Source organism: Salmo salar, chromosome 24, assembly GCF_965601325.2.
Source record: "Salmo salar chromosome 24, fSalSal1, whole genome shotgun sequence".
NCBI lineage: Eukaryota > Metazoa > Chordata > Actinopteri > Salmoniformes > Salmonidae > Salmo > Salmo salar.
In genome coordinates, this window is record NC_138314.1 from 32,857,373 (window position 1) to 32,884,943 (window position 27,571).

The 27,571-nt window shown below is 44.3% G+C and overlaps 1 protein-coding gene across 2 annotated transcripts in view; it reads left to right on the plus strand.

Moving 5' to 3' along the window:
• Window positions 1-25,801, plus strand: part of ntng2a (netrin g2a) — an 87,262-nt gene extending 61,461 nt beyond the window's left edge. Inside the window, exons 6-8 of one of the 2 annotated variants that reach the window (XM_014172416.3) lie at window positions 19,860-20,027; window positions 21,472-21,606; window positions 21,969-25,801. In XM_014172416.3, coding sequence (XP_014027891.1) covers window positions 19,860-20,027; window positions 21,472-21,606; window positions 21,969-22,192 — 527 coding nt within the window. In that variant the 3' untranslated portion in view covers window positions 22,193-25,801. Of the gene's footprint in view, window positions 1-14,251; window positions 16,174-19,859; window positions 20,028-21,471; window positions 21,607-21,968 lie in introns of those variants that run through there. The other variant, XM_082968665.1, reaches the window with a different exon arrangement.
• The last annotated feature ends 1,770 nt before the right edge of the window (window positions 25,802-27,571 follow it).

Genomic DNA, 27,571 nt, shown 5'->3' on the forward strand with positions numbered 1-27,571 from the left:
TGCGTGTGAGAGAGAGAATTTGTGCTGAATTATACTTCCATAGAACTGGATCTCCCATAATGCCAGGCTGGACACAGGCCTAGTCATTTCTGACGCGTGCGTGCGTGCGTGCGTGCGTGCGTGCGTGCGTGCAGCTCAGTAGATTGGAACCACCTCATGGCTCTGTCTACTGCCGTGAAGTGACAAACTCTCACAGGCGCTGAGTGTGAGAGTTTTTACAGCGTGTGTTCCCTGTCAGTAGTGACTTCAAAACCTCACAAGTGAAAATGTCAAATTCAACAATACACTTGCACAGAAGAAATCTTTTAGTTTAGCTGTCTAAAAATAGAAAAATTCTAGGCTAGTTTGTAGAGTGTAGTAAAGTCTAAGGACAATCCCCACGGGAACAGCATAGGACAGGATACTGTACTGTGATTACGCCAGCTACTGTCCATTGGGAAAGTGATATGGTGTTAACAGTGGAGAACTTCAGGATCAGTTGGCCATTTAGCTTTCACTGAAATGGGTCTTTCTAATGTCAAGGGCTCATAGTTGTACTCTGAGATGTTTAAAATGTTCATGATAGCTTGAACTATTCTAAGCTCATGGGAGGAAATTTGTAATTTTTTTATTTCATAATTGGAAACCTATAGACACGTACATTAACGCAGAGGCTTTACCGGGGTTAAAGCCCAGGCCAGTGGGGGGCCGAAGAGGCAGGAAAACAAAACATTTAAAGGATAGACATTTCTATGGTTGGTTGCGGCTGTTGGTTTGCCTTTTGCAGATTTCAAAATACAATTGCTGGAAAAACACCGTTTGGTGTTTTGGGGCTATAAAAAAAACAAAGCCCTGGGGTCCAAAGATTTCTTAATCCGGCCCTGGTCATGTCTCCCCCCATTTGTCCTGATGAATTATGGAATATGCTCAATATCAATACTCAAAAGGAAAGGTAATCCATGTTTATTTTTAAGCACCTTGCTCCGATACCTTTCTCTGTGGTGACACAAATCAAATTAAACTTTATTTGTCACATGCGCCGAATACAACAAGTGTAGACTTTACCGTGAAATGCTTACTTACAAGCCCTTAACCAACAGTGCAGTTCAAGAAGAAGAACATATTTACCAAGTAGACTAAAATAAAAAGGAATAATAAAAAGGAACACAATAACAATAACGAGGCTATATACAGGAGGCACCGGTACCGAGTCAGTGTACAGGGGTACAGGCTAGTTGAGGTAATCTGTACATGTAGGTGGGGGCGAAGTGACTATGCATAGGTAACAAACAAACAGCGAGTAGCAGCAGTGTACAAGAGGGGGGGTGGGGTGTGTCAATGTAAATTGTCCCATGGCGATTTTTGGGTGACTGAAGTCTCTAACATTTTATGGGCTTTCCTCTGACACCGCCTATTATATAGGTCCTGGATGGCAGGAAGCTTGGCCCCAGTGATGTACTGGGCCGTTCGCACTACCCTCTGTAGCGACTTATGGTCAGATGCCGAGCAGTTGCCATACCAGGCGGTGATGCAACCGGTCAGGATGCTCTCAATGGTGCAGCTGCAGAACCTTTGGAGGATCAGGGGGGCCCATGCCAAGTCTTTTCAGTCTCCTGAGGGGGAAAAGGTTTTGTCGTACCCTCTTCACGACTATCTTGGTATGTTTGGACCATGATAGTTCGTGGTAATGTGGACAGCAAGGAACTTGAAACTCCTGACCCACTCCACTACAGCCCCGTCGATGTTAATGGGGGCCTGTTCGGCCCGTCTTTTACTGTAGTCCACAATCATCTCCTTTTGTCTTGCTCACATTGAGGGAGAGGTTGATGTCCTGGCACCACACTGCCAGTTCTCATCAGGAAGTCCAGGATCCAGTTGCAGAGGGAGGTGTTTAGTCCCAGAGTCCTTAGCTTAGTGATAAGCTTCGTGAGCACTATGGTGTTGAACGCTAAGCTGTAGTCGATGAACAGCGTTCTCACATAGGTGTTCCTTTGTGGTGAGAAAGGGCGGTGTGGAGTGCGATTGAGATTGCGTCATCTGTGGACCTGTTGGGGTGGTATGCGAATTGGTGTGGGTCTAGGGTGTCCGGGAGGATGCTGTTGATGTGAGCCATGACCAGCCTCTCAAAGCACTTCCTGGCTACCGACGTGAGTGCCATGGGGCGGTAATCATTTAGGCACGTTACCTTCGCTTCCTTGGGCACAGGGACTATGGTGGTCTGCTTGAAACATGTAGACATTCGACTCGATCAAGGAGAGGTTGAAAATGTCAGTGAAGACACTTGACAGTTGGTCCGCGCATGCTTTGAGTAAGCGTCCTGGTAATCCGTCTGGCCCAGCGGCTTTGTGAATGTTGACCTGTTTAAAGGTTTTGTTCACATCGGCTACCGAGATCGTTATCACACAGTCATCCAGAACAGCTGGTGCTCTTGTGCATGCTTCAGTGCTGCTTGCCTCGAAGCGAGCATTAAAGGCATTTAGCTCATCTGGTAGGCTCGCGTCACTGGGCAGCTCGTGTCTGGGTTTCCCTTTGTAGTCCGTAATAGTTTTCAAGCCCTGCCACATCCGACGAGCGTCAGAGCTGGTGTAGTAGGATTCAATCTTAATCCTGTATTGACACTTTTTGCTTGCTTGATGGTTCGTCTGAGGGAATAGCAGGATTTCTCATAAGCGCCCTGATTAGTCTCCCGCTCCTTGAAAGCGGCAGCTCTAGCCTTTAGCTCGATGTGGATGTTGCCTATAATCCATGGCTTCTGGCTGGGGTATGTACGTACAGTCACTGTGGGGACGATGTCATCGATTCACTTATTGATGAAGCCGATGACTGAGGTGGTGTATTCCTCAATGCCATTGGATGAATCCCGGAACATATACCAGTCTGTGCTAGCAAAACAGTCCTGTAATGTAGCATCTGCATCATCTGACCACTTCCGTATTGAGCGAGTCACTGGTACTTCCTGCTTTAGTTTTTGCTTGTAAGCAGGAATCAGAAGGATAGAATTGTGGTCAGATTTGCCAAATGGAGGGCGGGGTAGAGCTTTGTATGCATCTCTGTGTGTGGAGTAAAGGTGGCCTAGGAATTTGTTTCTCCTGGTTGCACAAAAATTTGGTAAAACTTATTTAAGTTTGCCTGCATTAAAGTCATCGGCCACTAGGGGCGCCGCTTCTGGATGAGCATTTTCTTCTTTGCTTATGGCCTTATAGAGTTGGTTGAGAGCTGTCTGAGGGCCAGCTTCACTTTGTGGTGATAAATAGATGGGTATGAATAATAAAGATGAGAACTCTCTTGGTAGATAGTGTGGTCTACAGCTGATCATAAGGTACTCTACCTCAGGTGAGCAATACCTTGAGACTTCTTTAATATTAGACCTAGCGCACCAGCTGTTATTGACAAAAAGACACACGCCCCCGCCCCTCGTCTTACCAGAGGTAGCATCTCTGTTCTGCCGGTGCATGGAAAATCCCGCCAGCTCTATATTGTCCATTTCTTTGTTCAGCCACTTCTCGGTGAACATAAGATGTTAGTTTCACGCAAAAGGCGTGGATCTGGGCCTGTTCCAGTGAAAGCAAGATATCCTTCTCGTCGGACTCGTTAACTTCTATGGGCAAGCGTCCCACCTACTCAACAGCCAGTGTAATCCCGTGGCGCGTTATTCAAATACCTCAAAAATGCAAAAACGTCAATTTTTCAAACATATGACTATTTTACACCATTTTAAAGACAAGACTCTCGTTAATCTAACCACACTGTCCGATTTCAAAAAGGCTTTACAACGAAAGCAAAACATTAGATTGTCAGCAGAGTACCCAGCCAGAAATAATCAGACACCCATTTTTCAAGCTAGCATATAATGTCACATAAACCCAAACCACAGCTAAATGCAGCACTAACCTTTGATGATCTTCATCCGATGACAACCCTAGGACATTATGTTATACAATACATGCATGTTTTGTTCAATCAAGTTCATATTTATATCAAAACCAGCTTTTTACATTAGCATGTGACTAGCATGTGACTAGCATTCCCACCGAACACTGCCGGTGAATTTACTAAATTACTCACGATAAACGTTCACAAAAAGCATAACAATTATTTTAAGAATTATAGATACAGAACTCCTCTATGCACTCGATATGTCCGATTTTAAAATAGCTTTTCGGTGAAAGCACATTTTGCAATATTCTCAGTAGATAGCCCGGCATCATTCTCAGTAGATAGCCTGGGCTAGCTATTTAGACACCCAGCAAGTTTAGCACTCACCAAAGTCAGATTTACTATAAGAAAAATGTTATTACCTTTGCTGTTCTTCGTCAGAATGCACTCCCAGGACTTCTACTTCAATAACAAATGTTGGTTTGGTCCCAAATAATCCATTGTTATATCCAAATAGCGGCGTTTTGTTCGTGCGTTCAAGACACTATCCGAAAGGGTAAATAAGGGTGACGAGCATGGCGCATTTCGTGACAAAAAATGTCTAAATATTCCATTACCGTACTTCGAAGCATGTCAACCGCTGTTTAAAATAAATTTTTATGCAATTTTTCTCGTTAAAAAAGCGATAATATTCCGACCGGGAAAGCCTGTATACGTACAAAGAGAGAGAAAATAAATACATCTCGTGCACGAGCGTGAGTCTCAGAGTACTCTGACCAGCCACTATCCAAACGCGATAATGTGTTCCAGCCAGAGGCTGCTGTCGTGACGTTGTGTTAGTTAATGTGACGACTGTTGCTCATCGAATGATTAACGGTTTATAATTGCGTGATTAAATGAATTAAGCAATGAATCAAGCAATTATTAACTCATTAACCTGGGGCACCATGGGAACATTATTTTGATTGAGTTTCTATTTCCCAAATTAACTCAAAGGATATCAGAATATCGATTTTACAACAGTCGCTAAATTAATCAACCTCTTGTCTCATGTCTGAACGTCGCATAATCCGGGAATCTGCACGGACCCGGGTCCCACCAATGAGTTTACCACACCAATCTTAGTTGATTATTTATTTACTAGCAAGCTAAAATGATGATAAAAATACACATACACAAAACACAGTCTAGCTACTGATTAGGACCAACACACTATGGCACGTGTTACCCAAAATGGGGATTTAAAAGAGAGAGAAACCAAGAAAGTACACGAGAGAAATATACATTTGTTTCATTTGTCAGCCATGCTTATTTAAACCTAGCCTTGCCCCGAACTGCCGCTCTTATGGGTCAGAATATAATGATGTAATTACGTGTCTTCTCAATGACGCACTTCTCCGGCGCAACTCTCTGGTTGTCCTCACGATGTCAGTGTCCTTCTTGGCTTAGGGGTCTGATCCCTCGCCCTTGATCTGAAAGGGGTCTTCTGAGGACAGACAGCTCTGTAGCTCAGAGCTCACAGCTTCGGACTCGAACGGTGTAGATACCACTATTCAATGGAGAGTGGAGGCTGGGTGGTTCTGCTTGAATTCACCCGCTTAGACACAGCTACTCGTCCGTAGCTCGTGTAGAAAAAGATTTCTTTGTCTTCAACCTTGTGTTTCGTTTTGGGGTTCGTTGACTTTGTTAGACCTTCGCTGCAGCTTGGGGTCAATTAGTCTCCTATGTTAATTCTTCACTCTCCTGTCTTATACCCTCGGGTCAGAAGTGGGCGTAACCGCCTTTAGGGCAATTCTCTGGGCGGACCAAGTTAAGGGGCAAGGCCTAGATTTGACTAAAATCCTATTTAGGACACTACCTTCACATCTCATCTTTACCAAAACATTCTCTTTGATTTGGATATTTTCCACACAACGTACAATGTATAAACATCAGGCATATACTGGGAAAACTCTTAAAGGTACAATGTTTTCATAATAACGTCATCTCTTAACCTTTAATAATAATTCAAAAGTTACATACATTTTCATATTCCACCTCTCGTCATAACAGGTTAAAGGAAAATGTTTCTTCCAGTCCGCGGTGAGTAATCGCTTTTCTGATGTCCAGAAGTTATTTTCGGTCATAAGAAACAGTAGCAGCAACATTATGTACACAATAAGTTAAAGGATCAGAGGGAGATTTCATATGGTTTAAGCCAGTTTGCTACAGCAGAAAATGTATCCTGCAACAACAGGAAATGTGGATTATAATGGACATTTTTTGTAGGGGTTGATAAATAGACTACAAGTTTGCATTTCCTACTGTGCAGGAAAATTCGCAGCAACAAAACAGTGATCAAATTAAGATGCTACATCTGTACCTAGTAGACGATTAAGAATTTTCTCAAAATTAATGGTATGAGAGTAGATTCTACTCTACATCCACCTACGATGCTTGGCAGTCATATTTTTTTCTCCAAATTAATTCGAAATGCTTGTTCATTAGACAATTCTCACTTGTTTGTTAAAGTACAAAGGCAGCCTTTTCTTGACTTGGAGGGCTGATCTATGAACAGTTTTGATTATTTTTTATTATAAAATCTAGAGTCGATTGCGTGTAAGTAACATAATAAAAAAGTCCCCATTAAAATCTGTCAGTTTGAACTAGAGACCTGTTTATTTATTTTTTTAATAGGATGCGTCTAAATTCACAGCATCCGCCGATATCGCACTTCCGCATCTGCGGTGAAAGGTGGCAGAGCTAGAGAGGTGTTTTGTCAATCCATGAGACATCCCGAAAATCGACCTTCTCACGAAAACGCATGTAGCGTCCGAACGGTTTCACCTACAAACTATTATGACCACTCTATGGAAAGGGGAGACTCTCACGAACACGATGTTGGTATCCGTTTTCCGCAAGTGTCACGGGAGTCGTCTGAAGGTAACCGGAACCGGTTTTAAAGGATGAAGGTGGCACGCCCTGATCTGTTATACCTGTCCTTGTGCTTGTCTCCACCCCCCTCCAGGTGTGGCCCATCTTCCCCACTTATTCCCTTATTCCCTGTGTTTTCTGTCGTTCGTTTCTGTCTGTCGTTCGTTCGTCTTGTTTGTCAGGTCAACCAGTGTTGTATCTCAGCTGCTGCTTTTCCCTAGTCTCTCTTCTCGCCCTTCTGGTTTTGACCATTGCCTGTCCTGACTCTGAGCCAGCCTGCCTGATCTCTTTGCCTGCCCCTGAGCCTTCCTGCCGTCTGGTGCCTTTGCCCCTACTCTGGATTACTGACCCCTGCCTGCCTTGACCTGTCGTTTGCCTGCCCCTGTTGTTGTAATAAACATTGTTACTTCAACACAGTCTGCACTTGGGTCTTACCTGAAACGTGATAGAAGGTAGTTTTGTGCCTACCCAAAAAAGGGTTTAAATGTGTAAAAATATACTGTGTGTGTGTGTGTGTGTGTGTGTGTGTGTGTGTGTGTGTGTGTATATACATACAGTGGGGAGAACAAGTATTTGATACACTGCCGATTTCAGGTTTTCCTACTTACAAAGCATGTAGAGGTCTGTCATTTTTATCATAGGTACACTTGAACTGTGAGAGACAGAATCTAAAACAAAAATCCAGAAAATCACATTGTATGATTTTTAAGTAATTAATTTGCATTTTATTGCATGACATAAGTATTTGATACATCAGAAAAGCAGAACTTAATACTTGGTACAGAAACCTTTGTTTGCAATTACAGAGATCATACGTTTCCTGTAGTTCTTGACCAGGTTTGCACACACTGCAGCAGGGATTTTGGCCCACTCCTCCATACAGACCTTCTCCAGATCTTTCAGATTTCGGGGCTGTCGCTGGGCAATACGGACTTTCAGCTCCCTCCAAAGATTTTCTATTGGGTTCAGGTCTGGAGACTGGTTAGGCCACTCCAGGACATTTACATTTACATTTTAGTCATTTAGCAGACGCTCTTATCCAGAGCGACTTACAAATTGGTGCATTCACCTATAATATCCAGTGGAACAACCACTTTACAATAGTGCATCTAAATCTTTTAAGGGGGGGGTTAGAAGGATTACTTTATCCTATCCCAGGTATTCCTTGAAGAGGTGGGGTTTCAGGTGTCTCCGGAAGGTGGTGATTGACTCCGCTGTCCTGGCGTCGTGAGGGAGCTTGTTCCACCATTGGGGTGCCAGAGCAGCGAACAGTTTTGACTGGGCTGAGCGGGAACTGTGCTTCCTCAGGTAGGGAGGCGAGCAGGCCAGAGGTGGATGAACGGAGTGCCCTTGTTTGGGTGTAGGGCCTGATCAGAGCCTGAAGGTACGGAGGTGCCGTTCCCCTCACAGCTCCGTAGGCAAGCACCATGGTCTTGTAGCGGATGCGAGCTTCGACTGGAAGCCAGTGGAGAGAGCGGAGGAGCGGGGTGACGTGAGAGAACTTGGGAAGGTTGAACACCAGACGGGCTGCGGCGTTCTGGATGAGTTGTAGGGGTTTAATGGCACAGGCAGGGAGCCCAGCCAACAGCGAGTTGCAGTAATCCAGACGGGAGATGACAAGTGCCTGGATTAGGACCTGCGCCGCTTCCTGTGTGAGGCAGGGTCGTACTCTGCGAATGTTGTAGAGCATGAACCTACAGGATCGGGTCACCGCCTTGATGTTGGTGGAGAACGACAGGGTGTTGTCCAGGGTCACGCCAAGGCTCTTAGCACTCTGGGAGGAGGACACAAGGGAGTTGTCAACCGTGATGGCGAGATCATGGAACGGGCAGTCCTTCCCCGGGAGGAAGAGCAGCTCCGTCTTGCCGAGGTTCAGCTTGAGGTGGTGATCCGTCATCCACACTGATATGTCTGCCAGACATGCAGAGATGCGATTCGCCACCTGGTTGTCAGAAGGGGGAAAGGAGAAGATTAATTGTGTGTCGTCTGCATAGCAATGATATGAGAGACCATGTGAGGATATGACAGAGCCAAGTGACTTGGTGTATAGCGAGAATAGGAGTGGGCCAAGAACAGAGCCCTGGGGGACACCAGTGGTGAGAGCACGTGGTGCGGAGACAGATTCTCGCCACGCCACCTGGTAGGAGCGACCTGTCAGGTAGGACGCAATCCAAGCGTGCGCGGTGCCGGAGATGCCCAGCTCGGAGAGGGTGGAGAGGAGGATCTGATGGTTCACGGTATCAAAGGCAGCAGATAGGTCTAGAAGGATGAGAGCAGAGGAGAGAGAGTTAGCTTTAGCAGTGCGGAGAGCCTCCGTGACACAGAGAAGAGCAGTCTCAGTTGAATGCCCAGTCTTGAAACCTGACTGATTAGGATCAAGAAGGTCATTCTGAGAGAGATAGCAAGAGAGCTGGCCAAGCACGGCGCGTTCAAGAGTTTTGGAGAGAAAGGAAAGAAGGGATACTGGCCTGTAGTTGTTGACATCGGAGGGATCGAGTGTAGGTTTTTTCAGAAGGGGTGCAACTCTCGCTCTCTTGAAGACGGAAGGGACGTAGCCAGCGGTCAAGGATGCGTTGATGAGCGAGGTGAGGTAGGGGAGAAGGTCTCCGGAAATGGTCTGGAGAAGAGAGGAGGGGATAGGGTCAAGTGGGCAGGTTGTTGGGCGGCCGGCCGTCACAAGACGCGAGAGTTCATCTGGAGAGAGAGGGGAGAAAGAGGTCAAAGCACAGGGTAGGGCAGTGTGAGCAGGACCAGCAGTGTCGTTTGACTTAGCAAACGAGGATCGGATGTCGTCAACCTTCTTTTCAAAATGGTTGACGAAGTCATCCGCAGAGAGGGAGGAGGGGGGGGGAGGGGGAGGAGGATTAAGGAGGGAGGAGAAGGTAGCAAAGAGCTTCCTAGGGTTAGAGGCAGATGCTTGGAGTTTAGAGTGGTAGAAGGTGGCTTTAGCAGCAGAGACAGAAGAGGAAAATGTAGAGAGGAGGGAGTGAAAGGATGCCAGGTCCGCAGGGAGGCGAGTTTTCCTCCATTTCCGCTCGGACCTTGAGATGCTTCTTACGGAGCCACTCCTTAGTTGCCCTGGCTGTGTGTTTCGGGTCGTTGTCATGCTGGAAGACCTAGCCACAACCCATCTTCAATGCTCGTACTGAGGGAAGGAGGTTGTTGGCCAAGATCTCGCGATACATGGCCCCATCCATCCTCCCCTCAATACGGTGCAGTCGTCCTGTCCCCTTTGCAGAAAAGCATCCCCAAAAAAGGATGTTTCCACCTCCATGCTTCACGGTTGGGATGGTGTTCTTGGGGTTGTACTCTCCTTCTTCTTCCTCCAAACACAGCGAGTGGAGTGGATTAGCTAAGACAACGTGCCATTGGAACACAGGAGTGATGGTTGCTGATAATGGGCCTCTGTACGCCTATGTAGGTATTCCATAAAAATCTGCCGTTTCCAGCTACAATAGTCATTTACAACATTAACAATGTCTACATGGTATTTCTGATCAATTTGATCTTATTTTAAATGGACCAAAAATGTGCTTTTCTTTCAAAAACAAGGACATTTCTAAGTGGCTCCAAACTTTTGAACGGGAGTGTAAGTGTATTTCCTGAGCTGTCTTATATCACCTAGATGTAGGACAAACACTTCAAAACCTTGTTTCTTATTATTTATTTTTTCACTATTATGAATGTTTTATTTCAAAGCATTTCTCTGGGCTATAGTAGTAAAGGCCAAATTATATATATATATATATATATATATATATATATACCTAAAGGTGCCCTAAAATCAAATAGCTAAATGATCCATAGTATGACCACACCCAACGGCTTAGACTTTTAAGAAATAATGAATAAGATTATGAACAGGGGAGGTCCTGATCCTAGATCAGCAGTCCTGCTCTGAGACGCTTTATGAATACAGATCTTGGTGGGGTTCCTATCAATTCCAGGTGTGTAGTCAGTCCCAACCATAGGATTAAAGGTGATTTAAAGATTGATTATAACAGAGGATAGCTGTATCATTCTATATCATATTAATTCCACACATGATCCCTGTATCACAGCAGCGTTGTTCTCCAAGGTGAGATTCCTCACGGTGACAGAGGGAGAAAGGTTGGAATGATGGAGGGATGAGTGATGAATATTTATATCCCTCCATTCTCACCACAAATTGCACATACTGTACAGTACATTCCCCACCAAGGGCAATCTTTTTAGATATTAATACTATAAAACAATCACAAGACGCTTGTGATAGGATTTACTATACAATACAGTGCCTTTCGGAAGTATTCAGACCCCTTGACGGTTTCCATATTTTGTTACGTTACAGCCTTATTCTAAAACTACACAGAATACCCCATAATGACAAAGCAAAAACAGGTTTTTAGAAATGTTTACTAATTTATTAAAAATAAAATAGATACTATAACATTTACATAAGTATTCAGACCATTTATTCAGTACTTTGTTGAAGCACTTTTGGCAGCGATTACAGCATTGAGTCTTCTTGAATATGACGCTACAAGCTTGGCACACATGTATTTGGGGAGTTTCTACAATTCTTCTCTGCAGATTCTCTCAAGCTCTGTCAGGTTGGATGGGGAGTGTTGCTTGCTGCACAGCTATTATCAGGTCTCTCCAGAGATGATTGATCGGGTTTAAGTCTGGGCTCTGGCTGAGCCACTCAAGGACATTGAGACTTGTCCCGAAGCCACTCCTGCGTTGTCTTGGCTGTGTGCTTAGGGTCTTTGTCCAGTTGGAAGGTGATCCTTCTCCCCAGTCTGAGGTCCTGAGTGCTCTTGAGGAGGTTTTCGTCAAGGATCTCTCTGTACTTTGCTCTGTTAATCTTTCCCTCAATCCTGACTAGTCTCTCAGTCCCTGCTGCTGAAAAACATCCCCACAGCATGATGCTGCCACTACCATGATTCACCGTAGGGATGGTGCCAGGTTTCTTCCAGACGTGACGCTTGGCATTCAAGCCAAAGAGTTCAATCTTGTTTCATCAGACAAGAGAATCTTGTTTCTCATGTTCTGAGAGTCTTTAGGTACCTTTTGGCAAACTCCAAGCAGTTCTGTCATTTGCATTTTACTGAGGAGTGGCTTCCATCTGGCCACTCTACCATAAAGGCCTGAATGGTGGAGTGCTGCAGAGATAGTTGTCCTTCTGGAAGATTTTCCCATCTCCACAGAGGAACTCTAGAACTCTGCCAGAGTGACCATCGGGTTCTTGGTCACCTCCCTGACCAAGGCCCTTCTCCCCGATTGCTCAGTTTGGCCAGGTGGCCAGCTCTAGGAAGAGTCTTGGTGGTTCACACTTCTTCCATTTAAGAATGATGTAGGCCACTGTGTTCTTGGGTAGCCACTGTGTTCTGATGTAGCCACTGTGTTCTTTCTTCAATGCTGCAGAAATGTGTTGGTACCCTTCCCCAGATCTGTGCCTCGACACAATCCTGTCTCAGAGCTCTACGGACAATTTATTTTACCTCATGGCTTGTTTTTTTTCTCTGACATGCACTGTCAACTGTGGGACCTTATATAGACAGGTGTGTGCCTTTCCAAATTATGTCCAATCAATTTAATTTAGCACAGGTGGACTCCAATCAAGTTGTAGAAACATCAAGGATGATCGATGGAAACAGGATGCACCTGAGCTCAATTTCGAGTCTCATAGCAAAGGGTCTGAATACTTATGTAAATAAGGTATTTCTGTTTTTTATTTTTTATTAATGCGCAAACATTTCTAAAACCCTGTTTTTGCTTCGTCATTATTGGGTACTGTGTGTAGATTGCAGAGGAATTGTTTTTATTTAGTCACTTTTAAAATAAGGCTGGTAAAAGTCAAGCGGTCTGAATAGTTTCCGAATGCACTGTATGTACAAGGTGAAATTCATTGCATTTATTGATGACTGATGACAAATTCAAGCAATGGCACATTGTAGTGGTGTTCTTTTACATCACATTTAAGCACACGCACACACAGACACGTCAGTGTAACTCCACCATCAAGAGGCTGAGAGTGATATATGATATCACTCAGGGAACAGATCTTCTCTGGTAAACATTATTCTCTAAATTGGTTGTCCATTGAGGCAGATAGTAAGTGGGGGGAGAGGGGAGGGGTTAGGGGAAAGCTGTCCCAATCTCCCAACCTTCATGTTACCCACAGCTGCAGTACATATGAATCGTGACTTGCTTCAGTACCTAGCTCTGCTCCACATACGTGTGGGTCCCATGTAGCCCAGATCATTTACCACAGGCAAATTCACCTCCAGCAGACATATGATTTCAGCACGGCCATTTGTCAATAATACCCCACCCTAATGAAGCCGTGATGTTCCTCTTGGCGCGTAGTATTCAGATATGTAAATACAGATCATAAGAAAGCGGAACAGAATTGAATTCCCCACATGGATGCTACTAAGATATGCTCCAGCAGTTGTCCCAAAGTACATGCACAAACATTTCCTTAATGATATGCGCTTGTGCCTGGTGCCCAGCGTGTATTAACTCTTCCCGGCTGATAATAGGGCCTCTTTTTAAGTAAAGATTGAATTGAGAGTGTGTCCCTTTGGCCATGTGCTAATGATCAACCACTGGGGAGGGATTCTGCGTTAATAAAACATCAGCATGCCAGACAGCAGGAATGCTCCCACTGTTCCAAGTGCGCCCCACTGAATCCCAATGCGCCCATCTCCAGGAGGAGGGCGAGTCGCTCCTCTCCGCCACGTTTCACTACACTACAGGGAGACTCCACGCTCAGTGCTATACCTGAACCATGTTGACGTTGACGCATAATATTAGTATGATTTGAAATATCAGACATAAGGGATAATAAAAACATGATTTGGTTCTAGGCCAAGCGCAAAGAAACCGATATTGTGTGTGTGTGTAGGCATGTTTGCATGCATGTACGTGTGTGTGTGTGTGTACGTGTGTGTGTGTGTGTGTGTTTTATATGTGCGTGCATTAATTTGTGTGTGTGCTTGTATTTCTGTCTCTCACCCAATGTACCTTTTAGTTAGAAGCATAGCGTTCATTGTTAGAATACTTCAAAATGTCAGACCCTTACGAGACACTGTATGACCCCCATCATCTTCTGTGCCAAATGGACACCAGCAGCTTCACTGACACAGTGACAGCTGTGGTGGGTCCCACATCCAGCATGCAGCTCAGGGACTCCCTCACTGACACACCAGGTGGGAAACTAGTGAGATGAACACAAGTCTTGTAGTAGTAGTAGTATAGAGTATGATCACCTCAAACTGTATATGAATTCAAAGTATTGTAGTCAGGGTACTTTTAGTCTCACTAGGCACACACTAGGATTGCAGTTGTAATATGATGTTAGACAACATCTGGAGAGCATTGGTGTGTAGCTGTTGAAGTTAATGAAATAATACCTGCCTCATGAATACACAATAAACCTCTCAACCTAACTACCTCATTACTGGCTCAGTAAATGCTCTCCAATTGCTCCCTCAAGTGTTGCTTGTGGCAACTGACCAAACCTCCACTATACCAGCCACTGTGCCAGTCTCTGCCAGTCCCGACCAGACAGATAGCCCATCCTTAAACACAGTGACCTCGCCACCCCTGGAGGTAACACCCCCCACAACCACAGTGAAAGCGCAGCCGAAAGGTAAGTACCCAGATACACCGGAGGAATCTCTGACCTTGGACCCTAACACTACATTAGCTTTGACACCTTTTTTCTGTAAATGTCTTTTTGATATTGTTTATAGATCTAAATGTGTGAATATTGGTTAGACTATTCTTGCAATGCATCCACCTTGGACATACTGATAGTCACAGATGTTTCTATGACCTATCATTTAGTACATTTTACAAACGTTTGGGACTATAAGGATAGCGAAACATGCCTCACTTGAAACAGATGTATAAGAGTGACAGGCAAGAGGATCAGAAATCCTCACTGTTTGTCAGAGAAAACTCAAAGAAGCCTGTAGACCAACTATTTACACTCATTAACCTCTTTCAGTGTGGATCATGACTGCTGGAGGCCATAGAGTGCCTTAATCTCCCCGGAGGTTGCACTGGGGTAAAGAGATTAAACATGATTACTGGGCTAAAGTAGTCCTTAAGGCACGATACAGTATGTGGGCCTTGATGCTGTTCTGTTAACATCTCCATGTGCTAGGGTACTTACACTTCAGGGGTTCCTGTCTTGTGTCAGCTACTAGCTTACACTTAGTTGTGTCTCCCAGAGGCTGGGTGAGTATTAGAATAGAGCCTTGTTTTTTTACTCACTGTACAGAGCCCACATTTGTAACCCCCAGATATAAAGAGACAGTGGGAGTGAATAGGGGAGTTTGGAGAGTATGAAATGCATACTTTGACAGGCCCAATGATGATAAGGTAACTCTATCATTCTATGCTGTTTTTTGTCTATTTTGACAGAGACGGTTTGTAAATACTGAAGGTGAGAAGTTGGCCAGGTGTTTTCTACTCTTGTTTGGAAGATTAAATACCCAGCAGGCTCACTATTTCTCAGGAACTGGCAGCATGTTGATCTTATCCCAGGGATTTCTAGAACACAGATGAGTGTAGCTACTTTGATTCCCTTGGGAATGTTTGATAGGAAAAAGAATGCAACAGAACATTTCCAATCACCTGCAATAAAAACGACACCAAAGTGCTTTGTGGCTTTTTACTTTTAAATGAAATGGCCATTCTGTTTGTTGCCCCCTTAGCACCTTCCTCCTGCTTAGCAAGGGTCTGATTATATCCACCGGTGCATTGTGTGCTGCCCGCCCAGCCGGTGCTATACCTCACACCGTACAGGGAAAGTGCTGCCACTGGACACAATCAACAGCCAGGGGCGATAAATCATGAAATACGCTATCATTGTGTAACATCATCTCTTTCTGGAGCACAAGGTTGAGCCAGCATTACTGTGCTGGGGGCCAAACCTCAAGCATTTCTGATCACCAATTGAATGAACAGCTGCTAAATATTTCACAAGCTGAGAGAAGACCGGTCGTGGTAAGGGAGAACAAAACAGGCAAAATGATGGAGCCCGTGGAGATAGATACATACATGAAACCATTACAGGATGGAGGCACAGAACACTGTGCCTGAGGTTGGGCCACAGGGCAGATGCAATGGAAGTGATGATATCAGGGCATGGGGTATTCCATTTCTACTGATACTGACTGAAATGGGGGAAAAGTTGGCATTGTCACTGGACAATGCCAGCGAGCCAACATCAATATATTATAGATATAGTGGTTATTATGCCATCTTGACAGCTCATGATTTTTCTGTACACAATTGCAGTTACTCAATCATCTGAAGCAGCTGACATCACATTTGATGCAACCATACCAACATCAGATGGATTTACTCAAACACTAGACAGCACAATGACAACTTCTTACACAGTGACCTCTGCACCAGCCCCAGCCTGCCCGCCACAGCATCTGACACCAGTACCACAGCATCTGACACCAGTACTACAACATTTTACACAGTGACTCCAACATCTGACATATTTACCACAACTTCTGGCACCGTTACCTCAGCATCTGATGTATTCACTTCGACATCTGGTGTGCCCTTTCTGGCATCGGACACAGTTACTCCAGCATCTGATATAGTAACACCACTAATAAATGGATTTACCTCAGCACCTGATGCTGATACCTCAGTATCTGCTACATTTATTCCAGCATCTAATGGAGATACACTCGCCTCTGACGTGGCTACTTCAGCATCTGATGGACTTATCTCAACACCTGATGGAGCTATTTCAATACCAGGAGCAGTTCCTCCACCTCCCGACACAGTTACTTCAGCAGCTGAACCTCTTTCCCGGGCACTGGGTGGAGCTACCACCCAAGTACCAGACAAATCTACACCTGATGCTGCTACACTAACTCCTGATACAGTTACGCCTGATGCAGCTGTTCAATCCCCTGACACAGATACCTTAACATCTGATGATCCTATCCAGGCACCTGATGTAGTTACTACAGCTCCAGACTCATCTTCGGCAACCCCATCTCCTGACACAAGTGATCAAGCTCCTGACTCAGTTGATCCAGCTCCTGACTCAGGTGATCCAGCTCCCAATTCAGGTGATCCAGCTCCCGATTCAGGTGATCCAGCTCCCGATTCAGGTGATCCAGCTCCCGATTCAGGTGATCCAGCTCCCGACTCAGGTGATCCAGCTCCCGATTCAGGTGATCCAGCTCCCGACTCAGGTGATCCAGCTCCCGATTCAGGTGATCCAGCTCCCGACACAGGTGATCCAGCTCCCGACTCAGGTGATCCAGCTCCCGATTCAGGTGATCCAGCTCCCGATACCGGGGATAGTGAGAAAGGGGAAAATAAAGAAGAAAATGTTAAACAGGAAACAGGTACATTGTGATATATATTTTTTCTTCCATTTATAAGTTTATGCATATTCCATCAGTAAACTATGGTAACACTGCAAATATTGAAGGAACCACATTTAGAATGAACAATATTATCCTCTAATATGCAGTTGTGTATGCATTCTATATGCTGCTAATATGCAGTCATGTCAGTAAGGTGTTATGACCTTCATACAAGGTGTTGCCTTAATGGGTTCATCAAATAGTTGGGGGATAATACCTAAAGGTTCATTCGACACTAATAAAGAATGAGTAAACAGTTTGAACTTGCTATTTATTCTGATCTCTCACGATCTCTCTGGTGTACATAGTTACCCCCAAAACTGAAGCCAAATGGGAAAGCAAAGGGAAGGTGAAAAAAAAAGAGACAAAAAAAGGTATATTGATCAACAGTAGTCTAGTGGTGTTTGTACTGTATGCTAATTTTGCTATCATTAGCATGTCAATTTGTAGCGGTGTCGGTAACCATCCATTTTGAATTCCCTGAACCCACTCACAGTTACTCAGCAATGGGGTTGAAGTTGACGTGTTAGTTGCCTGGTTGCTATAGGAAAACATGCCCACTGGGGTTCAGAGTGCAAATAGATAATTGATGGACAAAATAGGAGTAGAAAAGCATTGAGACATTTTTTTGGCTGAGCCCATGTCCCAGTAAGATACCTGATCCATGGTTTCATGAGGCTATTGACTCAAAGCACCAGGCTGCTAACATGCATTAGGAGTAGGTGTGTGTGTGTGTGTGTGTGTGTGTGTGTGTGTGTGTGTGTGTGTGTGTGTGTGAAACCTAATGTATTTTTGTTGTTGACATGTTACAGAATGGGCCACATAGTATTGTGAGGGTGATTCTGTCACCACTTAGACTCCACTCATCAGCTGTAGATTAACCAGTATTGAAAACTAGCTTTGGACGGTGATTACTATCACTTCAGGGTTGTGTTCATTAGGCACTAAAACTGAAGAAAACAGACTGAAACAAATTTTTGTTTTCAGTTGTAAAAAAAACATTACACTTTTTTCCCATCGCATTCCCTAATATACACATCCCTAGTAAGGCCTCTTACTGCTGGTGAGGTGGATTGTCTGATTGGGAATGAGATGTTGTTCTGGTAGAGCAGTAAATAGCTATACTTTGTTAATTACTGAACGTTGTAATGCACAATGCTGTGTGTTAATGGGTAGATTTACATGGTTGATAACTATTTATGGATTGTATGCTGTCTTTGTCTGTGAATCCTGTGAGATGTCTGACAGTGACTCACTATTAGCAGGTCGTAACCTCTTGTGTTTGGCAGACATTTTGATTTTAGTGGTCTCTATATTTCAGCGACTGCGTAGTAGAGGCGTGTTCACATTGGCATGTTAGTATTAGCTATAACTCACTTAAATATATGCTTTATTTCTCAAGCGGTTGTCAAACTGTTGATTCCTGGTGGGTCCAAATACAGCCAGTCTAAGGTTGCATACGTCCAGTTTCAAGGTAAGAAATAATTTCCCGCATTAGATCTGTTAGGACAAGACAACTGTGGAAAAATGGCCAAAGTTTGTCCATTATTTTCCTTTATTCATTCATCTTTTGTTGTTTCCATGCGTTTCTTTGTTGCATTTTGGTCTTCTGTTTGTTTCATAAGGTAAGAAACTAATTTCCGTTCCATTTTAGTAATACTGTCGTTCCTTTTAATTGAGAGCTTAATGAAATCTCACAACCCATAGCGTCTATGTTTCCACTGATTGCGTAATGTCATTAGTGTGGATGTCTGTTTGAACTGTGGATTAATTTGTGAGACAGTGGCCATTCTTTCAACAAACTCTAGGGTAATTGGCCCATTCATATTTGATAAGCTGTTCTTGCCCCCCCCCACCCCCCCATCCCACTGCTCTACTCTGTGGCACAGCATGTCTTCATATTGCACCAGCAGCATCTTCAAAATAACGTGTCAATAATAAATCCCCTCTAAACAAAGAGATGTAACATGATGCCTGATTAAACAACTAAACCATAATCTAAATCTCCTTGTAAATGTAGCATTATTTAGCTTCTTGTAGTATAATGGAACAAACTGCTAATGCATAATAAGCTCCATTATGACAATCAATTGATCAAGACTGTAATGCAAACAAAATTGAAAACAACTTATTTGGTGTATTTGCTCTACCATTAATTACATGTTACACCTCTGTAAATCAATGTACAGTATTCAGAGGCCGGATCGTTAGCTGGTTAAATAATGCAGATTTTGACTTATTGAGGTCAATGGCTTTCCCATGGGGCCACAAAGTCAGGAAGTGGTTTCTGAACTCAGCATAATTCAGGTCTATGGAGCCAGCTATGTCTTATCCATTTGGCTTTTGTATAATGAGTGAAACAGTTAAGTTGTACACTCTTAGCAAATGTATTTCTATCTAGAACCTTGAAGGGTTCTTCGGCTGTCCCCATAGGTGAACCCTTTGAATAACCTTTTTTGGTTGCAGGTAGAACCCTTTTGGGTTGCATGTAGAACCCTTTCCACAGTGAGTTCTACATGGAACCAAAAAGGGTTCTCCTATGGGGACAGCCAAATAACCCTTTTGGAACCCTTTTTCTAAAAGAGTGTAGAGTAAATCACTGAGTGCTACCTCTCAGTTTGAATTGTTTGAATAGGACCATTCCTCCTCCTCCTCCTCCTCTAACCCTACTCTGCTCTTTCCCCTTGTCAGACTGTGAGTGCTATGGCCACTCGAACCGCTGCAGTTATATTGACTTTATCAACATCGTGACTTGTGTCAGCTGCAAACACAACACTAGGGGGCAGAACTGTCAGCACTGTCGACTGGGATACTTCCGGAATATCTCTGCCGAGCTGGACGATGACAACGTTTGTATAGGTCAGGACCTCTCATCAGTTCCTTCATGTACATTACACAATGATATGCACAGTGGAAAATGTTTGATAAAGGCAAAACAAGACAGATGTATCATTGTGTATTTCCTTCAATCCCTACTAATCACCTGCAAATCTGTGTTGTCTCCTGTATGACCCCTTGCAGGTCAAGAGTATTAAAGCATGATCCTTTGAGCCTATAACAGCTAAATATAATCATTATAGCTAGCTAATCATTTATTCAGAAAAGGTTGAAAACATTGCAATTCATACCATAGTAGCCTAAAATGCTAAGGAATTACAATTACACCTGCTGGATCTAAATGAATCAGCATACAATGTTTGTAAAGCAGCATATGTAACAATACATGAAGGTACCCTGTCTAAAGGTGTTAACTGTTACGTTGTTAAGTATACTTTAAATGCTCTTTTCACATCTATATTAGAATTTTTTGGTGGAGCCCAATGCCATGCATCCTATTCGACTCCCCATTTATCATAGGTAAGATTAAAAAATGACTAACTAAAGAATACAGCCAGTGCCTAAATTAAATGTAACTGTCGAACAATTTTAAACAGCATGCAACATTCAGGTGTATTTATAAACAAATTATTTGTAAACCAAGAAAATTACAATTACACAATTTCAACCAATGAGGTTTAATTATTATACACTTTTCAGCCCTTTTATAAACCCTTGATTAACATTTTACTACACAAATACAGTAGCACAACACAAAAGTACTGCACAGTGCCAAGCCAGAATGACACAATGGCACACTGACACCTACTGGAGGATCTATCATACACAACAGCAATACTGTTAGTAAGTCGTGATCTATTGGACATTCAACATTTTGCAATGGAAGCAAAATCAGGAAGTTTTCTTACTTGGCAAGTTCCCCCGTTTCAGTCCATCTCCATCTGTTTGGTAGCGAATGAAGACGATCCTGTCCTACCTTGGGAAAATTCTGAACGTTTGAACAATGAAGTTAGCTGAGCTCTTATCAATGTTAAAAACTACGTTTATGATATTTTATCCAAATACGTTTGTCACAGAATCCAGTGTCAGTGTTATAAGATACAGCTGTGAAGTGGGCCTAATGTTTTCAGGCAAAGGATAAGACATGTACTAAAGTAATATAATATAATATTACAGAGAAATGGTAAAGCAACGCCTCAGGCTGTCAAAGTTTCCTCAGGCTGAGAGACGTGTCAGGGAGTAAAAAAGTTTTTTATTAAAACACAATGTTCCTTCATGTAAAATGATGAAACGTGCATAGAATGGTCAGTATAATACCACTGACATGTTGATGTAGGTCTATGTGACCAGGGCTAGTAACACCGCTGTTTCCACTAGATTGATGAGCACTTAGCTTATTTAGGTGTGCTGTGTTGTATTTCTACCCTCAGTAAAACAACAATGTCTTGTTAATCCCTTTGTGCAGAGTGTAACTGTAACCAGCTGGGGTCCTTCCACGCCCGCTGCAACGAGACAGGGTACTGCCAGTGTAGGGATGGCTCCACTGGGCCGAAGTGCGAGGACTGCCTGCCTGGATACAGCTGGAGACAAGGCTGCTCCCGTAAGGAGGTGTGGTGTGTGTGTGTGTGTGTGTGTGTGTGTGTGGGAAGTAAAATGGAGGATAGTGTTCTGAAGAGTAGCCTAAAGTTGAGAAGTTTGCCAATGGATTGGTAATCAATGCACAATGAGCGCCATGAGTCCTTCGCAAGGTTGTGTAACAATCTAGCAAACTTTACTGTATAATCACTAATTCAAGAGAAAATAAGAACTGTACAGATAAGGTCAGAACAGGTGTCCTGTTAATGTACAGGAACTGTTGCCAGAACCAGAATATCCTGTATTGTTTCTAGGCTTGAGGCATTCAGCGGGCCACTTAGTTTCCTCCCTCCTTATTCTCCATCTCCTCCCTGTCTCCCCCCGTAGCCAACGTCTGCGACGACGATATGCTGCTGTGCCAGAATGGAGGCACCTGCTTCCAGAACCAGAAGTGTCTGTGTCTGCCAGAGTACAAGGGCCTGCTGTGTGAGCAGCTGCTCTGTGAGGGAGAGAGGGGCTGCAGCGGTGCCTCTGCCTCCTACCTCAGCCTGGTTGCCATGCTGAGTTGCCTTCTAGCCAACGCCCTGCTTAGACTAGTCACTGCTTGCTGAGCTACACCCGGGACAGCTGGAGTACACCTGGCTACATTTTTGGGACCTGCCATTCGCAGTACTTAGCTCAGTCTAACTGTGCTGTTGCATTCTGGGAGAATGTTTGAGGGCTCCAGCCCCCCGGTCACCTTCGCCACGATGAGACAGAGAGTTCCTCTCTCTATGAAAGCCAGTGCTGAAAGAACTTATACCAAAAAACTAAATCACTATCTTAGAAAAGTTTAGAGCGAATTGTATTGTCGTACATTTAAGTTTGTTCTCACTGAAATACTGCACTTACCCAACTTGTTTTCTGAACAGAGATGGCTGTAATCACTGCTGAGGCCTACTAATGCCAAGTTTATCTTACTCTCAAATTCACGTTTCCTTACTTTGCTGCATAGTTTATTTGTTTCCTGGAACAGTCATTGAACTGAAAAGTGGAGAAAAAGTAGTACTTTTTTTTTTACCAGAGTTGATGTTTCAGTAGCTTGTGGTGGAGAATCAATTGTCGCATGGAAATCATGAAGCAAAGAGAGAGAGTATAACCTATCCAAATCAAACAAATCTATGTATGAATATTTTTTGGTAGAAATTGTTATTTTTGTTCCAAGTAAACGTTATCATTCTGAAGAAAATGACCCATGATGAGCTTTTTATTATTGTAAACCTTCCTGAGAATGTGACTGTTAGATGATGTTCCTGACACCATTGCATACAGACAGTTGAAGGAATAAAGCCTGAAGGTCTGAAAGTTGAAGAATTCAGTCCAAGGTTTTATCCATCTCTCTCTCTCTCTCTCTCTCTCTCTCTCTCTCATAGGTGAATATAATACTTCTGGAGGAACACATTTCTGGAACCTAGCTTTAAATATTTATTTTTACTTGTTATTACATTACACGTTGAGATCACAAACGAGCATTATCACGTATGTCTCTAACAAAACATGTACAATGCTAGAGCTACAATTAGGTGATTGATTTAGGTCACACAATTTCAAACCATGACATTGATACTACAGTATTATGATATGAAACCATGACATTGATACTACAGTATTATGATTTTCTATGTATCCTTATCCTGAGCATCAGAAACCTGGTATGCAAGGGATATCATATCTGGATATTTCTCATGAAATTCTGTTTTGAAACTGTGCATATGAAATGTGAGAGCCCATATCCAAAATTAACAAGATCCCAGCTCTGGATTTTAGCAGCCAAGGATTTGTTGGATGACAGTTGTAGAGCACAAAATAAGATTGAGACACTACAAATCCTCAATGGAAGAAGAGCACCGCAGTCAGAAAATAAGGTATGCAAAATCTTCTATTTTGTGTTTGTGATTTTCCAAAAATCGATCTTGGTTTAATAAAATGTATATGATAGAGAGCTTATTAATTAATGTTGTCACGTTCTGACCAGTAAAGGGGTTATTTGTTATTGTAGTTTGGTCAGGACGTGGCAGGTGGTGTTTGTTTTATGTGGTTCGGGGTTTGTTGGGCTATGTAAGAGGGGTGTTTGTTTAGAGTGTTCCGGGGTTTTTGGGCTATGTTCTTGTTAGTTTATTTCTATGTTAGTTCTAGTCTTTCTATGTCTATGTTTAGTTAATGGGGTTGACCTTCAATTGGAAGCAGCTGCTCCTTGTTGCTTCTAATTGAAGGTCTTATTTAAGAGGGGTGTTTTTGTATGGGATTTGTGGGTAGTTGTCTCCTGTTTAGTGTCTGAGCACCTGATAGGACTGTTAGTGTCGTTTGTTTTGTATACGTGATTTGTTTGTTTTTCCTTCTTCACATTAAAAAGAAGATGAGTAGACACGTTCCCGCTGCGTTTTGGTCTGATCCTTACGACACCCGTTACAGAACTACCCACCACCAAAGGACCAAGCAGCAGCGGAGGAAGGAGCAGCAGGTGGACTACAAGGAGTCATGGACTTGGGAGGAGATCCTAGCTGGAAAAGGACAATGGAGGAAGACTGGAGAGGACCGGGAACGCTGTGCAGGTACACGGGGATTGGAGCACCGGGGAGAAGGATGGACATGGGCGGATGAACAAAGATTTTGGGAGGACAAACGAAGGAAGCTGGAGGAGACAGAGGCAGCCCCAATCAAAAAAATTGGGGGGGCACACACAGATCAGCGGAGCCGAGGATGGAACCAGAGCCAGTCGGGGTGAAATTGGAGGTGAGCGAAGCAGAGACAGTAAAGGAGTTGATGGGAAAATTGGAGGAGAAAGCTATGAGAGAGTTGGTGTTTTAGGCACGACATTCACCCTGCGGAGCGTGTCCTCAAATTGATGTCACCTGAGTCAGCTCTCCATACTTGTCCTGAGGTGAGTGCTAGCCGTCTGGTGAAGACAGTACCAGTCCCACGCACCAGGCCTCCAGTGCGTCAGCCCAGTCCAGTACGTCCTGTTCCTGCTCCACGCACTAGCCTTGAGGTGCGTGTCTCCAGTCTGGTACTTCCACTACCAGCACCAGGCCTCCAGTGCGTCAGCCCAGTCCTGCTCCTCGCACTAGCCTTGTGGTGCGTGTTCTTAGTCTGGCGCATCCTAAGCCAGCCCCACGCATCAGGCCTTCAGCGCGCAGTCCCCGTCCAGAGCGTCCGGTGACAGTGCCCTGTCCAGAGACGGCCCACAGTCCGGAGCTGAGAGAGAAGCCCTACAGTCCGGAGCCGAGAGAGTCGCCCTACAGTCCGGAGCCGGCGCAGCCAGAGTCGCCCTACAGTCCGGAGCCGGCGCAGCCAGAGTCGCCCTACAGTCCGGAGCCGGCGCAGCCAGAGTCGCCCTACAGTCCGGAGCCGGCGCAGCCAGAGTCGCCCTACAGTCCGGAGCCGGCGCAGCCAGAGTCGCCCTACAGTCCGGAGCCGGCGCAGCCAGAGTCGCCCTACAGCCTGAGGTCTCCAGCAACGCACATCAGCCCGAGGTCTTCAGCAATGCGCCATAGCCCAGAGACTTCGGGAGGGGTAACATTTAATAAGTATTTAGCGGGGGTGAACAGGTTAAGTTGGGGAGTAAGGCCGGAGCCTGAGCCACCTCCATAGTAGGTTGGTTGGGGAGGGGGGGGGGTGTAGCACAAGAACCGTCAGTGACGGTGGCCACCCTCCCTTCCTTCCCTTTAGTTTGGGGTTATTTTTGTGTTTTTTTTGTTTAAGGTGCATCTGGGGTCTGCACCTTTGGGGGGGTACTGTCACGTTCTGACGAGTAAAGGGGTTATTTGTTATTGTAGTTTGGTCAGGACGTGGCAGGGGGTGTTTGTTGGGCTGTGTATTATGTAAGAGGGGTGTTTGTTTAGAGTGTTCCGGGGTTTTTGGGCTATGTTAGTTCTAGTCCTTCTATGTTTAGTTAATGGGGTTGACCTTCAATTGGAAGCAGCTGCTCCTTGTTGCTTCTAATTGAAGGTCTTATTTAAGAGGGGTGTGTTTGTATGGGATTTGTGGGTAGTTGTCTCCTGTTTAGTGTCTGAGCACCTGATAGGACTGTTAGTGTCGTTTGTTTTGTATACGTGATTTGTTTGTTTTTCCTTCTTCACATTAAAAAGAAGATGAGTAGACACGTTCCCGCTGCGTTTTGGTCTGATCCTTACGACACCTGTTACAAATGTGTACATTTGTACTCATTCCAAGAAGCATGACACATGTTAGGTCTTCCCAGTTAGCCATCGGAACAACAGCTATTTTTGGGTAAGAACACACTGATCCTCCAGGAATAGCAGTGTACTGATACTGAGTGGTGAGGGGCAACGTTCATTTTCAATTCAATTATCCCTCTGATTAACTTTGCAGGATCCTCTGCATGTGCTTTATGTTTGTTTGGTAGACTTTTAGGTATGGCTCTTAAGATTCAGCATGAATAAAGAATTTAATTTGGAATTAACAATACTAACTTTGCTATGTGGTGATTTGGCCAACTCTAAAACAAACAATGCATCTTCTTCATGCACAATACTACTCTCTCTTATAGTACAACAGCATCAGTCTCACTTGAAATCTTTTCTACTACAACAAGGGGGTAAGTAGGCACTCCTATGGGCAGTGCTTGACTTGAGCAGGAGCCATATAAGAAGTGGTACATTTACCAATGATCTCAAAACAGCCCGGTTGGTTCCGGTCCACAAGACGAGCAGTAAAACAAATGTAGAAAACTACAGGCCTGTGTCAATCCTCAGCACCTTATCCAAAGTTGTTGAGAGATTCGTTTTTAATCAACTTGAGGGATACCTTCTCGAGCACAAACTTCTTTATGAACTACAATCTGGCTTTGGAACAGCTCATTCCACTGATTCTTGCCGTATCCAACTTCTTGACCACATTAAGCAGAAAGGTGAGAAGGGGAACTCTGTTTTTCCCGTCCTTCTTTTGCTGGCCATGGCAGAACACTGACATTCCTGTCTTGCAGGAAATCACGCACAGAACGAGCAGTATGGCTGGTGGCATTGTCATGCTGGAGGGTCATGTCAGGATGAGCCTGCAGGAAGGGTACCACATGAGGGAGGAGGATGTCTTCCCTGTAATGCACAGCGTTGAGATTGCCTGCAATGACATCAAGCTCAGTTCGATGATGCTGTGACACACCGCCCCAGACCATGACGGACCCTCCACATCAATTGATCCTGCTCCAGAGTACAGGCCTCGGTGTAACGCTCATTCCTTCGACGATAAACGCGAATCCGACCATCACCCCTGGTGAGACAAAACCGCGACTCGTCAGTGAAGAGCACTTTTTGCCAGTCCTGTCTGGTCCAGCAACAGTGGGTTTGTGCCCATAGGCGACGTTGTTGCCGGTGATGTCTGGTGAGGGCTTGCCTTACAACAGGCCTACAAGCCCTCAGTCCAGCCTCTCTCAGCCTATTGCGGACAGTCTGTTGTTACACGTGGTCTGCCACTACGAGGATGATCAGCCATCTGTCCTGTCTCCCTGTAGTGCTGTCTTAGGCGTCTCACAGTACGGACCTTGTAATTTATTGCCCTGGCCACATCTGTAGTCCTCATGCCTCCTTGCAGCATGCCTAAGGCACGTTCACGCAGATGAGCAGGGACCCCGGCCATCTTTCTTTTGGTGTTTTTCAGAGTCAGTAGAAAGGCCTCTTTAGTGTCCTACGTTTTGATAACTGTGACCTTAATTGCCTACCGTCTGTAAGCTGTTAGTGTCTTAACGTCCGTTCCACAGGTGTATGTTCATTAATTGTTTATGGTTCATTGAACAAGCATGGGAAACAGTGTTTAAGCCCTTTACAATGAAGATCTGTGAAGTTATTTGGATTTTTACGAATTATCTTTGAAAGACAGGGTCCTGAAAAAGGGACGTTTCTTTTTTTGCTGAGTTTAGTATCAGGGAAGTATACAGTTTACATAGAGGAGACCCTGAGTAAGGAATTGTTTGTTTGTTTGGAACAAAACGTAGA